The 14,803-nt window shown below is 47.0% G+C and overlaps 5 protein-coding genes across 5 annotated transcripts in view; all 5 read right to left on the bottom strand.

Annotated features, from left to right (window-relative positions):
- The window catches only part of F4812DRAFT_468504 (uncharacterized protein), a gene marked incomplete at its 5' end in the record, with an annotated part of 1,017 nt that extends 765 nt beyond the window's left edge, over nucleotides 1–252 (bottom strand). Inside the window, one exon of the mRNA XM_047938779.1 lies at nucleotides 123–252. Within this exon, the coding sequence (XP_047785913.1) occupies nucleotides 123–252 (130 nt within the window). The remainder of the gene's footprint in view (nucleotides 1–122) is intronic.
- A 2,204-nt stretch (nucleotides 253–2,456) lies between these two features.
- On the bottom strand, nucleotides 2,457–4,650 carry F4812DRAFT_463423 (uncharacterized protein; the record flags this gene model as incomplete). The annotated part of the gene is made up of 2 exons (XM_047938200.1): nucleotides 2,457–4,554; nucleotides 4,607–4,650. 2 exons carry the CDS (start codon nucleotides 4,648–4,650, stop codon nucleotides 2,457–2,459), a joined length of 2,142 nt encoding a protein of 713 aa, XP_047785912.1.
- Nucleotides 4,651–7,961: 3,311 nt separating this feature from the next.
- F4812DRAFT_234861 (NAD-dependent deacetylase sirtuin-2) lies at nucleotides 7,962–10,202 on the bottom strand. The gene is made up of 2 exons (XM_047930567.1): nucleotides 9,797–10,202; nucleotides 7,962–9,650 (listed from the first exon to the last, which is right to left on the bottom strand). The coding sequence occupies exons 1-2, from the start codon at nucleotides 9,948–9,950 to the stop codon at nucleotides 8,482–8,484; spliced, it is 1,323 nt and encodes a 440-aa protein (XP_047785911.1). The 5' UTR covers nucleotides 9,951–10,202; the 3' UTR covers nucleotides 7,962–8,481.
- Nucleotides 10,203–10,811: 609 nt separating this feature from the next.
- On the bottom strand, nucleotides 10,812–12,529 carry F4812DRAFT_453386 (auxin efflux carrier; the record flags this gene model as incomplete). The annotated part of the gene is made up of 3 exons (XM_047936479.1): nucleotides 10,812–10,875; nucleotides 10,930–12,289; nucleotides 12,346–12,529. The coding sequence occupies 3 exons, from the start codon at nucleotides 12,527–12,529 to the stop codon at nucleotides 10,812–10,814; spliced, it is 1,608 nt and encodes a 535-aa protein (XP_047785910.1).
- A 1,025-nt stretch (nucleotides 12,530–13,554) lies between these two features.
- Nucleotides 13,555–14,803, bottom strand: F4812DRAFT_445721 (uncharacterized protein). Its single transcript, XM_047935585.1, has one exon. It carries the CDS (start codon nucleotides 14,480–14,482, stop codon nucleotides 14,114–14,116), a length of 369 nt encoding a protein of 122 aa, XP_047785909.1. The 5' UTR covers nucleotides 14,483–14,803; the 3' UTR covers nucleotides 13,555–14,113.

Raw genomic sequence — 14,803 nt, 5'->3', positions numbered from 1 at the left:
GGCCCCCCCCCGCCCCCCCCCCCCCCCCCCCCCCCCCCCCCCCCCCCCCCCCCCCCCCCCCCCCCCGCCCCCCGGCCCCCCGGACGGGAGGGAGAAAGAAGGAAAAATAAATAAATACCCACCGGCATGCGGTATTCTCTGATCGTCGTCCGGCTGGAGAAACGGCTTCCTCTGAACCGTCACTTCGACGGGCGGCTCGGGGCCGCCGTTCACGCCGTTGATCTCTTCTATGGTTTTCACCTCGACCGGCATTGTTTCGATTAAGTATTATCACGGCCTAGCTTTACTTGAGTTGCTGCTGTTTTCGTGTAGTTATAAGTTATACTGTAGGTTAGAGGTAGGTACTTATAAAGTAGTTACTAGAGAAAGAGTTATCAGTTATTCTAGCTCTAGAACTCTACCTACTTATTACCTTAGCTTAGGTAGCTATCTATTTCCAAATCGAACCCTCGCTATCAGAAAACCTCCCGTCCAAATCGAGCCTTTTGTATTTCCGAGCCAGCCACGTACATTAGATAATAGCAGTCAGTAGTACCTCCGTGTAGTCTGGCATCTCATCTCATCAATACACTACGTGCGTGTGACGTCACTGAAGGCCCCAGGCCCCCGGAGCAAATCATTACGCCCACCCATCGCGATCGCCCGAGTGAAGATCAGTCTGGGATAGCTCGAGATATGTTGAAATATGACAGCAGTAGGTTTTTCTCATTCGATATTTCTAATGAAATCCTGCTTATTGGAGGGGGGGGACGGTGTTGTAACAGCACGGGAAAATTTACATGGTATACGAGAAGAACATGTTAATGTACCTGTTATAACAGTTCTTTTAAGACTCTGTTGCTTCATAGCATACAGCCTCATATCTCGTAGTCTAGACAACTACCAAGCTCGTCTGACATTTATTCAATATTTTCTCATAGGCGTAAAGGATTGATATGATGCTCTACCAAGAAAAATTCTGATCTGATACGACACTTACATAGGTGACGATAGTATGACATTGAATCTGAAAACGTGTACCTAATCTGGCGGGACGTGATGAGGCTGCGAGCGCTGATCTAGGTCTTGGTTCGTGGGAAGAGTGGCTTAGAGATACGGAGGGATTTGTCCATTACATACATACCTACCCCTACCTAACGTACACCCAACCGTCGATCAGATGAGACTGATTGTCTCGGCTTGTAGATCGTCTTCTCAGGCATATGTACCAGTTTAAGCTTTAGTAACCGAACCCATATGTAGAAAACCCTCCATTCTTCAAGAGCCCCCCTTCCCCCTCCACAGTCTCAGCCTTATGCATATTGGCTGATCCATCGTCATGTAGTTGGTTGGTTGGTACACGCGCATCTGGTGAACCCTAATAGCCTCGAAGGTATCTAAATAACAACTGTGCTTTTTTAGCACTCTAGTTGTTGTAAATAACATCGTTGCATGCTAACAGGTATATTCCGCAAAAAAAAGCGGTAGGAAATAAGAGACATGCTAAGTAAAATCTCAACCAACTACAGTACCTAACTGTATAACCCCCGAAACTCATAATTCCAAGTTCACCGAACGAAGAAGCCCGAGAGTAAAAAAAAATATACGTAATCTATATATATGCCGTCCGCATTAACAATATACAATAATCATAGAGTGAGCTAACCGAACAAAGAAAAAAAGCTTCCTTCTCACTTTCTCTCTCTCTTCCTTTCCTTCCTTTCCTCCTTTCGCTCTCGAACCCGAGCGTCCTAACGCAGTTTATCTTCCCAGAGGAGATGAGATGCTATACATCACACTCTCCGTAGAAGATATGTACCTCCTAACACATATATGCTGTACAGTTAAAGCGAAACAAGAAAAAAAAAAGTGTTACAGTCGCTGAAATGCCTAAAATGCTTAGATGCCAATGCTTTTCAAATACAGTACATGCGAAAAAAAAAAATTTCCATTTTGGTTAACCTCCCTGCCACGCCTTCCCTTGATTTCTTTCCGAACGCCCAAGCTCGAATCCAACACATATACATATATCGACAAAGGGAGTAATTAGTAAAGTATAGTAACGTAATGATAATGTTACCGGGGTAATAGTATGGCGGGTGTGGGTTGTATGTGCGAATATATATGTATGTAAAGGAGGTGTAAAGGGGGGTATCTCGGCTGTAGCTATGATATAAGCACCTAATAATTTTGTAAGATGAAGGTGAAGGTGAAGATAAAGGTAAGATAAAGGCGATGCGAACGCGCTGCGATGCGATGCCGTGCCGTGCCGTGCCATGCCATGCAATAATCCAAAGACAAAGGGGAGGGGAGAGAATCGAAGAATGTAAACCCAAAACAAGCGAATGTTGGGCGTTTACCAGTCCCCGCCTGTTTGCCAGTAAGACCTGTACACGAATCGAAGTTTGGCCAGCCCAGCCAGCCGTGCCATAGATTGGTATCATATCATGACAAGACAAATGAGCCAGAGATAGGGGTTAGATAAACCCGCCACCCCCAAAGTCATCCCCCACGATCGCCGGGCTCCTGAGACCACGTCCGTGCCCTTGTCCTTGTCCGTGTCCGTGTCCGTATCCCATACCTGGAGACGCCGTATTCGACCTCGGCGGTAACGGCCTCGTCATGGACGGCGAAGCTTGAGGGTCGCGGAAGCCTGGGGATAGGGGCGCGGTCTCGGAGCGCTTTGGCGGCATTACGACTCCGTTGTAACCGCCATAACCACCGCCGTAATGGTTATGATGGTTAAAATCGTGACGCATCGCCGCATGCGCGAGCGTCGGCGTCATCGGCCGGCTGAAATTGAACGAGCGCATCCCGAACGGGGACTCGGACCGCGGACCAACCATGACGTTTCCCCCAGCCATGACACGCGGCGGCGAGCCGAGCGGGGACCCGACGCGCGAGGAGTAGTCGTCGAACGAGGAGGCGGTGGGCGAGGGCATCGGCCACATGGTGGAGTCGGGGGTCGGGACGTTACGGTTGCTCAGGCGCGGGGGGATCAGCGGCTCGTCGTCCTGCTCGGCTTCTTCCTCGTCGCCGTCGGCTAGGAACAGCTCCATCTCCTGGAGGCGCGAGCGCGAATCCAGATTCTTGGGCGGCGGCGGCGGGGCTAGCGGCGCTTCGATGGGCGTGATGCTTGGGCTTCCTGCCAGCGGGCCCGTACGGGGCATTAGGGGACTGTCGGGGGAGGGTGGTCGATCGAAGTAGGAGGAACTAATGCTGTCCTGAGACATCCTCCTGACCCGGGACTGAGATCGGGACTGCGGTTGAGAGGGTGGTTGGGATGGCGGCTGAGACGACGGTTGAATCTCGTACTCGTCCGCCGTAGGTCTGCGCACATTTCTAGTATTCGGCCTGCGCGCCCCTACGGCAGCAGGTGGTGGACCACTCCTATCTCTCGGCATCCTCCGCGGGCTCTGCATCGGCGACTGAGGTTTTTGATTCGCGGCAAACGGAGGTGGGTAGGTACCAGCACGGTCGGGGGTTCTCGGACGAGAGCTGAGGTTCAACGGCGGAGGTCGCATGAGTTTGCCCATCTCGGAACCGTTCGATGTCCTCGGACGCTGTATCGGTTCCTCTATGCACGGACGCGTGAGCTCCTCCACCCGCATCTCAAGGCTTCGCCTCTCGGACAGCATCGGGTTACTACGCGGATTTACATTATCACGTCTTGCGCTAACCGTGCGTATATGAATACTAGGATCGCCCAAGATATTCGCTAGGCCGCCCCGAACTCGATCTTCACTGCCGCGGGGAGTCGCAATAGGGGAAGGAATCGCCGCCGGACCGAAGCGGCTGTGGTTCGACATATCCCTGATATTCTGGACCTCTTTGAGAGTAGTGGGTATATTCCTATGACTACCTCTGCTCGATGAACGGAGCATATCATCCCTGGGAAATGTCGGTCGCCCTAACACAGGAGTCCCACTCCTTATGGACTGCGGAGGGGATGGTGGTTTACTGGGAGATTGAGTCTGTGGCGACTCTACGAAGTTTGGACCAGGGCTTGGTCTTCCTACCCGTAGAGGTGATGGAGGTATCGACGAGTCCTCCTCTCGGAATCCGGGAGCTGGTTCGTTAGGGATTTCCAGTTTGAGTTGTTGTTTGCTCAGCAGCGGTAAGGGCGCAGATGCTAAAGACGCAGCCGAGCCTTTGGCAGAATGCATTTCAAGGGGATTCGCCCAGACTGTTTGCTGCTGCTGAACAGGAGTCGCCGGCCGAGAAGGGTGTCGCATAGGAACCGGAGGTGCTATATCTGAAGGAGAAGAAGCGTTGTGCCAGCTACCAGCACTTCCTAAGGTGGGATTCGAAGAATGCTGCTTTAGAACTGGAAAACTCGGCTGAGGGAGGTCGGACATGCTTGTAGCAGCTCCATCGGTTATATCCGCGCCGTAGGGAGATGGTCTCGTCTGCATAGCCGTAACTTTGACTGAATGAGACGTATTGGGGCGGGCTCCCGAAGAGACATTAACACTATAAGCCGCAGGTTTCCCGGCCTCCCTCATGGGAAATTCCTCATCTAGAGGCTCTCTAACAAGTTTCCTACGGACCTGCGTTGGCGAAGCATCTTCAACTCTGCATCGTGAAGTTAGTTAGATGTATTGCGGTAAGACGTATCCCAACTTACTTCTTTTTCTCGCCGCCGAGCTTAAACCCAAAGAATGAAACCATCTTTTCCTCTCGTGACTAAAAAAAGAAAGGCACTGCTTTCCACCTCCGAAGATTACCGTGCTCTCGCTCTGACTCTTGCTCTGACTCTTACTCTTACTCTTACTCTTACTCTTACAAACAACGCATGCGCTCCCACAAGCACGCACGCTCTCTCCCTAATAACCGAGACGGTAATGACTGTATAGAATAGCAGTGGGTAAGAGGAAAGAGAAAGAAAAAAAATAGACGAAGTTCAACTATCTGAAGGTTTCAGAAAGGATTATGGCTCGGACTGCAGATTCGGAACCAGGAGCGCGCGACAGGGACGTGTTGATGCAGCGGGGTCGAAACTAGGACACTAGCAGTCCATGCCGATCCCAATAGCGACCAAGAAATCGACGCTGTAAATGTCAGGATGCCATGTGCGACCCTCCGAAAATCCTGTTGATAAAAAAATAAAAAATAAAAAAATCTGGAAGCTAATAGCTTCTATTTGGAGAAAATAGAAAAGAGGAACCTAAGGTAAGGCTTAAAGAGCTCGTAGGTTTCTTGTTAATTTTTCGTGATCTTATTTTCCTTTTTTCCTTTTTTTCTTTCCTCTTCTTCCCCTGTAATTCCTAAATTATCACGCGATGGGTGGGTGTGAAGTAGTAGTATTTTCTCCAAAGTCGCCAAGCCAGAAGCCTACTTCGCTGGTGATTACCCAACGGATTTCTCTTGTTCCTGACAGAGCAGCAGGTTTAGTGTTACGAAGGTAAGGGAAAGGGATTTAAAAAAAAAATTGTGTAGTTCGTTAGTAACTTTGCGAAGTGAGAACTAGAAGATGGCGTAAGGCGGCATTGATATGATCACGATGGGGGAAGGAATTACACATTATGCATGGGGTAACACGTTCTATGGGACAAACTCTTTCTGCGTACCATTTTGGTTCAAATTTGGAGAATTGATGTCTTAATTCCATGCATCGCGAGGGCGTAGGGCCCCCGAAAAGGAAAAGGGTCCATGAAGAGACAAGGAACAAGGGGGACAACGCTCCATAAAATTTAGGGGAACAGCTTGACAGGGAATAGGAAAAGATCCTTGCTGGTCTTGGCAGGGGGTAGTAGCTTTGAGTAGCTCAAAGCTAGAAAGGTAGCTAGAATTGTTCGAACTGTTGGTTTGTCCGCACATGCTTTTCTGCGAACAGTGACCATCATTAAACCGTTGAAGATTTTCATCAATCTAGACAAACGGAGCAAAATCTTCGAGATTCGATGTGGATGAAGTTATGTACTATAAGATGAGAACAAAATTAGTTAGTCATCCTATTTATTTGATATATATCGTGTCCTTTTTTTTTTCTTCCCATTAGATTCCATATATCCATCCCATCCTCCTCCCTCCCTAATGCATGAGTTCTTAAGATTTATCGGTAAGGCCGCATTAAACTAATTTACAACGGTCATATTCACGTCTTTAGTTGTATTAAACCATTAGTTAAAGAGGCATCATATTAACTTCCAATACCCACTTCATACGAACGAGAATAAAGATAGAAATCTTCCAACTTGAGATAATATTTTCTACATCGTCGGCTTGGAAATGTTATTGGTACCGTAAGATTTGGCGGATTGAAAATCTACGTGTCAACGACATAACAAAGGCTAAAGGAAACAAAAAAAGACAAAAGACAAGAAAATAGAGCAGGGGTAGGAAACTATCCAAATTATATATGGAACTCGGAGCCATCCGAGCCATTGTCACATTTACTAACCCTGCTAAAACGGTCTAACATGATACTACATAGTATGCTTTGCTAACCAAGTCGAACTTTCAAACCGTAGTTCTAGAGGGTGTAGTTTCGAATATCAAGCGCGTGCCGCCTTTAGACTCTCCCCATCTAACATAACCCCCGATGCTTCAGGACTTATAATTGTGTGATTATAAGATTCATTCATGTCGACAACCTCGTGCTGCCTATCTTTGATTCGCTAGGCTTGGCCGGATGAGACTTATTAGGTGAAACAGCGACGCTAGCTATCACCACCGAACGCAGACTTAGGGTAGACATCACCACCGTCATTCATTTTTTTTCCAGGGCGGCCCCCGAACCAATAGTCTCTGAGCATGTCGTCCCCTGCCTTGCCATCGCATTCGGCTTCTCGTACGAAGTATCGTATACCTACACCATATTATATATATATATAGACAAGCGATAGCATTCCGGAACCTAGTCCCTGGCTAGTGCACGTGGCAATATAGGGTACAGTAAAACCTTGATATAACGAATTGGAAAAATCAGGGGGTTGAATTCGTTATATAGTGAATTCGCTATGGAAAAAAAAGATACATCAAGAAGTATTTCCCAAAAGGGTAAAGCGCTTAGCTCATCTTATTGAAAAGGGTAAGCATTGTACGAATTTAAGAAAGTCCTTTACCGAAATAAGATTAGTTCAAGCTTAAAATGGGATAAATTGCTTTTTTTCATAACGAATTTGGTGGTGACTAATCCAAAAACCTTACGAATTCGTTATGTAAAAAAATTCGTTATTTTACATACAAAATTCTGGGAGACCTCCTATGAATTCGTTATATCAAGGTTTTACTGTATTATTACGAATATACACTAGGAAAAAAAAAGGAACTTAGAAAAGATCCAAGTGTCCGAAAATATACCCGGCGGTACCCTAACGAAAAGTCCGGCGCCATAAGTTAGCCTACCATCTTTCTTCTTATAGTAACAGGTAGGTAGCCGGTCATTTTTTAAAAGAAGTATAGCATATCGTGGGAAGCTACCTAGTATTGATCTCATCCGCGATCGCATACAACGCATCTCGAAGAAGAAATCCAGGCCGTTGCATGCATGTCTCGGCGATAATGGTGCGTGGGATGAGACCAGTGATGTGGCTGGTCTAGGCCCTACCCAGTGTAACAGGTATCAACCGACTATTGCTTTGGTAAACAACAGCTTGCAATAGGATGTAACTAGACCGAGTAGAACTAGGTATTGGTTCTCTCCTATTAATAGAGGTATCTGGGAAACAACGGCACGGTTATTATTTTTCTTATAGAACTTCGCTCCGGATTACATCAGAGTTTCCTTACTGAGATTCTACCAACGACACCCAGTTTGCTATGAACTGATGCTATCGTTGCCCTATGTCTGACCTATGTCAGAGGCGAGGATTCTAAAATAGATTCTTGTTTTCTATTATTATGTAGAATACTAGTATATGTACCTAGGTAGGTAGTGACGAATATACTATGTAATATAGTTTAGTTAGCCATCGACGTTAGGTACTAGATACATGTTATTCCGCCGCCCTTGTCGGTTATAGAAACGGTACTATGCATTTAGATACCTACCTGTAGGCTTCTAAGGAAACAATATCTATCTCGATATCCGATTCCAGATGCTTTGAGTGTTGAGAGGTGCATGCAGATATATGTAACTACACCGTCTCTTACAAACGAAGCCCTAGGAAACGCTGTCTGTTCGAACAGCCTTTTCCTATATATCTTTTCTCAGCCCTTATTTACTGTATAGGTACCGCCTCTTTATGTGTAGATATCTAATTGCAGACCAACCAAAAAGAACCTAGTTACTCATCTCTATCACATCATAGAACACTGACCTAGGTAGTGGGTATATATTCTCTCTCTCTCTCTCTCCTCCCTCCAAACATATATGCATGGTCACCAACCTATCCCCCGTGCAGAATAATGCCTATATCGATCTGTATGCGATTCGCGATCCACCAGCCCGAACTCAACAATCGAAACCCGCAAGCCGACACCAAAGTCTCATCACCGCCCAGTATATGTACCTGATTCATCTAAGTATATACCACGCCAAACCCCCTAAAGGCAAGCCTATAGCGCAGGTTTATCGCCGTCGCCTTTATCCTCCGTCTTGAGCCCATCCTCTTCCGTAACAGGTTTCTCCTTCGTAGGTGGCATGGGCTCATAGCTCATCTTTGCGTTACCTTGGTCTAGGGCCTCCGCGTCCTTTCCCTCCCCCTTCCGATCTTCCTTGCGACCTTCTTCCTCAGCGCTCTTCTCTGGAACCGTCTCGCCGTCGTCCACGAGCTGTGCTGCATCACCAGGCGCAGCGCTCTCCTTACCGCTCTCCTGAATAGTATCCGGTTTGCTCGATCCACCAGCCGTTGCACCCTCTCCCTGCTTCGCGACGTTAGCCTCGGATTTGCCGTCGCCACCCTCGGAAATGCCCAACTTATTATCCACGTCCTCGACCAGCTTCTCCAGCTCGTCGAGGATCCCCTCCTCTCTCCGCGTCTTGGAGAGTTGCCGGTTCGCCTCCTCCTCCCCTACCACAGCCCTCCACGACGCCTCGAGCTCGTCGCGCCACCCCAGCTCGTCCGCCAGCTTCCGGATCCCGGAGTCGCAGTCCTCGAGAACCAGGACGTCGTCCACGCGCGTGCCCATGTCGCCCACCCTTTCAAGGTTAAAAAGCACCCGCGGCGTGCCTTCCTTCGCGCGGCGCGGCAAGCTGGCGAACGGATGCACGAGCAAGCTGGTGCCCATAATAAGCATTAGGTCGGTGGTATCAGTCGCAAAGATGTTCTTCCAGAACGCTTTGGGGAGCGGCTCGCCGAAGAAGACGATGTCCGGCTTGACGAGGCCGTTACAATCCTCGCGAATGCAGCGCGGGGGCTCGCCGCGGGTGACGTGCTCGCGCATCAAGTCATCGGGGAACTCGGTGTGGCATTCTACGCACCGCTGGGTAGCAAAGCTTCCGTGAGCTTCGACTATCTTCTCCGGAGGAACACCGGCGGCGCGCTCCAGACAGTCAATGTTCTGGGTGAACAACATACGAAGCAGGCCCTTCTTAGCCAGCAGAGCAATAAATGCATGCGAGACCGTCGGGCTGAAGTTACCCGGGTACAGTTCCTTGGCCAACAAGTAGAAAGGCTCCGGGTTGGTGCAGAAGAAACTAATCTCGAAGACAGATTCGGGATGTGGGAGGTTGAAGCGAGAAAGATTGTGGTATAGTCCCGTCTTAGGGGAACGAAAGTCGGGTACTACATGGTGATAAGTAAGGGTATTGTTATGCGACAAGGCTGGCAATAGGTATGGAACTTAAGTAGATGTGATAATGATGATATGACAGTATTCATATAAGATGAGATGAGATGAGATAAGAGTATAAAAAAAGGGTCAGACTCACTTCCAGCCGCGGTAGAGATACCAGCGCCGGCCATGACGACGATATTTTTTGCTTTGCCATCTTTGATTAACTGTGCGACAGCACGGATACTTCTATCAGATAGAGTATCCGGCGGCATGTTCGGGTCGATGAGATGCGATGTTTCCTGACCCATCTTCGGCCGTGGGAATGGTTTTTGGCCTTGTTGATGTTGGAGTTGGAGTCTTAATAGATCAATTTATTTATTTATATTTTTTCTAAGAAAAAACAAAAGAAAAAGAAAAAGTGAATAGACTTTGTCAATATAATGTAAAACTAAGCGTCGAAATGCTAATTCTCTACGGTTTCAAAAAAGTAGCAAAATATAAGTTGAAGATTGAATGAATTGAAAGTTACATCATTTTTTTCATTAAATAATGGCGTTACCTTGGTAGGCAGCAGCCAATGTGCCTACCTACCTAACCTAGTGATTTCCATATCGTATGGTGGGACCCGTGTTATCTACCTTAGGTACACATATCGCAATTCACAATTCCCATTCGGTATTTGGATTCTGGACTTTGGTCTGGTAAATGAGCTTAAGCTCAACGCCGTCCTTTATAACGCTTATATACAAAACACACTATATTTACAAATCCCAGACCGCGATTTGTCATTATCAAATAAATAATACACAAAGCTATTCATTTATAGCTATTATACTCACGAGCCTCAAGCAACCTAATTCCCAGGTAAAGAGAGGTCAGCCCTTTCAAGTGCGAAAATACCTCGGACTCTCGGTGAATATCGATCCTATCCTATCCAACGATCCTCTCCGTGCCAAGCATCCATCATGGCAATTTATGAGTCGGGCGTGTGTCGCACTCGGTCGAGGTATTTAGGTTTTCACTAAGACACAAAGCTAATAATTCCCCATCCTTACGCCGCAACCCATCACTCGAGCAATTTTTTCCTTTGCTTTTCCTTTTTTCCCCGGACATCGCACATTATAATACAAGCGTACAAGAGATCGAATAGTGAACAACTAAACTTTTCACTATCGTGCCCACTCTACCGTTTCCAGTGCCATCATGACAAGCGCTAACGTTGAAGGGAGGATCCTAGAAACTGTTAATTCTCATACCTCAAACAAGACATAGTATGCTGTAACTTACCAGATAACGTAACTCTGGAACAGGATCTTTGACATGACCCCTTCGTATACTTCGTTGATCTGACAGATCTGCGCAAGCTGCAGAGCGCTCGGAGCACCCGTGAGAAGAAAACAGACGATAATAAAAATCGGGTCGTCAAGTATGCTAACGGGTATATATTTGGCAACAACGGCCAGAATAGGCGCCATGATGATGGTAGGTAGTAGCATGCGGCTGATCAGCGAAGCTATAAGGAGGCGTTTCCCGATCCGTTGCTCTTCAGGATCACTAGTCTCTTGTGCTTGCGTGTTTCGCGCTAAGTTGGCACCCAGGACAACCAGAATAAGGGGCACCGCGACACTACCACTTTGGGATACTGCTCTTGTTACGCTGTTGTTGACAAATGTGCCTTCTTGGAAGAAAAGCCGCTGTAGATCAGGTACAGAAGCTACAACGATGGCGATGAGCATAGCCCATAGTGGCGGGTTCATGAAGTCCCAGAGAAAGTTATATACTCGGAGCCACCATCCCCATATCGTGGCCAGGACACTTTGGATCGGAAGAGGTAACGCTTTGTATGCGCGGGTAGAAAGCTGAGCGATGCGTTGCTTGATAGATACCATAGCATTCTTGATCCTAAGACAGGGGCCCACGTAATATCCTTTGAGGCCGCTAGGAATATTCGGATCGCTCAGGTCCTGTATGCGAGGAGACGACGTTCCAGAGTGGTCGTCAGGAGAACGACTACCGCTACCATGCTTTCTTGTTGACCGTTTTCTCGGTGCGCCGGCCTCGTCATCTGAATCGGAGGGCGATGCTATAGATGTTCCAGCAACTGGAGTCGGACCGGCCGGTTCGTATACGTCCGACTCGTCCGAACCGTCGGAATCATTATGGTCATCAGTCTCGGTAAAGTTTCCGTCAAGACCCGGAATCAGAACTTCGTCTCGAGGCACATCATCTCTATATCTACCCTCTTCTATAGTCTCATCCTGATATTCCGGGTATTTACTCTTAGGCGCCAATAAAACGTGATATCCCCAGCTCCATCTGACTAATTGCCCGAGCTGCTGAAATATTAACAAATATAAGATACCGCGTGCGGCTACTTCGTCGTCGTTGTCGCCTGGTATCCTGTCCCAGTGGAGCCCCTTCAGAGTTTGCGAAAGCGAAATGACGAGAGAAATTGGTAACGAGTTCGAGTTTCCAAATACACCCATAGCCGTAACAAAATTCGCTGGGCGCTTGCTAAAGCGGAATGCTTTCGACACACATATGGATACCACGTAAGATACACAGGTTTGGACGATAAAAATGAAGGGTATGACTGCGAGGTCGATAAGTTTATCGGCATTGAGCTGCGATGCTAGTTTGGTGAAAACTGTTTATTCGTTAGTGCAAGACCGAGAGAATGAGAACACGGCCATATGCGCATACTTAGGCATGGGGTAAATAACATGACATTAAGATTCGCGAGGAATTTCTGCTTGTCGGCGTCGAAATGTCCTAACCTCGCGATGATATATCCAGGCAAGCTCACGCAAACGACTTCCAACACGGCCTCGAAGACCAACAAGATAAGGTGGTCGATAGACGGATGAGAATCGTGAGTGTTTTCCATTGCCATCATTGGCACGTTGGGAGTCCAGTTTACCAAGGCATTGTTAAACCGGAAGGAAGTCGGTTTGGATATTGATAGATCTATCATCTCGTTTGGCTAGTTAAAATAGTCACCGAAGAAAAAACTACACTTTCTTCGATTATATTGCACCGCAAAGGGTCCACAACCTCTAGCACGAAACAGCGATTATATGTTGATTTCGTCTAGAAATCCAGCGCTGGTTAGGTATTCAGACCAGCTGCAAAGTCGCCAAGATGTACCGTGGTAGAGAATAGAGGTCGAGGAGAAATATAAAGGGGGGGGAGAAAAGGATGATAAATAATACAGAAGTTTGATGAAAGAAGGGGAAAACAAGTAATTCACCGGCTTTGCTTGGCCGGAGCTACTTTGTCTTTATTAAGATATGAGTTGGCAGCGGTGCCGAGAAGAATCGATCGAGTGAATAAGAAACAATTAAAAGGAAAAAAAGCGAATCGAAGGACCTTGTCCTCCGAAGAATACCTTAGGTGTAGGTACCTTACCTCGACGGAAGGTACCGTACCTCCTTACCTAACCTAAATACATGGTACATCGTCGGTACTGCTGATCTTAGCGATGTGCGCTAGAGATCTCGAACGCGATAAGTCACAATAAAGTTCATAGTGAAACATTGGAGCGAATACCTTGTGGTGGTTAGCGTCCGTTTGTACCGCTGTATGCTGTATCATCATGTAGTGTATGAGGTAGGAGGTAGGTAGCGTTGGGTAGTACTTCAAGGCTGGCTGAGGCTTCCGGTGCATGGCCGGGTTGTACCTGTGCGGCAAGACCTGCAGGTCCACTGTATAAAACAAATTTGGGAATGGATGTTCTACGCTAATTGATTGGGGTTAGTAAGGTACCAAGACTGCCAAGCCCGTACCAAGACTGCTCTTCGGAGCCACCTCGTCGCAGGTGTGGGGGTTAAATGAATTAGAGTTGCAGCGCAAGCCAGAGGATAAAAACGATCCTACCACATTGGAGACCTCATTTACATACATACATACCTACCTAGGTACTACCTAATATGTGCATAGTAATTTTCTTGTTACATATTTTGAAGCAATTGTAACCGCACGCCATGACTCCTCTGTCTTGGCCTCTTGGCTCTGTATTGCCCTTATAATTATCACATTAATACGGTCGATATCTAATCATATCAATCAGAGAAAGAAAAAGATCTCTTCTTTGTTCTTAAGTACAGTATCTTCTCTTGAAGGTTAGGCAGGTACCACGTAGGTAGGTAAGTACCTAAGGTAGCGTGTTACCTCCTATAAATTATAATTATAAGCGCAGATCCGTCTTCTACGATGGTGCGATTAGTTTACAAAGTAGTGTAAATGGAATTATTCGTTAGGTACGCTGTAGCGCTTCTCTAAATGACAATTAGCTTTGGGGTCGGTGGCGTTGGTCTACGATATTACTGAAGAAGCCTGCCGGTGTGCAATGATGACGACTTCTGCCAAGTATGTCTTGCTCGGTACGTTGCGCTGAGAGGTCATTTATTTGACCGGCGACTTACATATTTCAAGTCAAGTTTAGCTTGGCGGCATACAACCCGTCCAGTCGCTAATTGCTCCTGATCGCTTGCTCAACTTTAGTCCGCATCTCCGTCTTCTCGGAAGCCTTGGTAGTGACGAAGAATTCTGTAAATTCACGACGGGAACATACCTTAGGTAGGTATAACTTATATATCTGGAAACCGCAAAGTGTGAGCTTGTATTTGAATTGACTCAACGCAGTTAGCTCAAGGTAGGTAATATCAGGTATAATACCTAACGTATTATCCGTAGTTATGTAGTGGACGTACCTAAGGTGATGCGCGGGTACTAACATGATATGTACGGTTTCCGAACCACGATGACGTCTGAGGTTGACCGGACAGAACCTACTATATAAGCATAGCCACGAACAGCAGAGCATGTAAAGCCAGCTCATAATAGACAACGTAATGTTACCGCATAGTAAGTCTTGGGTCTCATAGCCACATCTCCGATCCTCCAGCCTACATTAACAATTTGACAATACAACCTGTTAAAGAGTAACGCCGCAATGCCTGCTTGCCTCTGTTTACACGTAGTTGATAAGTTCTGATTGGGGTAATGACGATAGTGGCGATAAGGCAGCGTTATTTGACCTTATCAGCTCTATCTTGTGGGTTGTGTACTACCTTAGGTACCTAACGTAAGGTACAATACGTAATGCAGGGGATTATGTAATAATTCATAGTGCATGTAATGCGCATACACATACCTACAC

Source organism: Daldinia caldariorum (genome assembly GCF_022478825.1).
Source record: "Daldinia caldariorum strain CBS 122874 unplaced genomic scaffold F4812scaffold_25, whole genome shotgun sequence".
Lineage (NCBI taxonomy): Eukaryota > Fungi > Ascomycota > Sordariomycetes > Xylariales > Hypoxylaceae > Daldinia > Daldinia caldariorum.
Note: the sequence above shows the minus strand (reverse complement) of the source record. Positions and strands in the feature narration are given on the sequence as shown.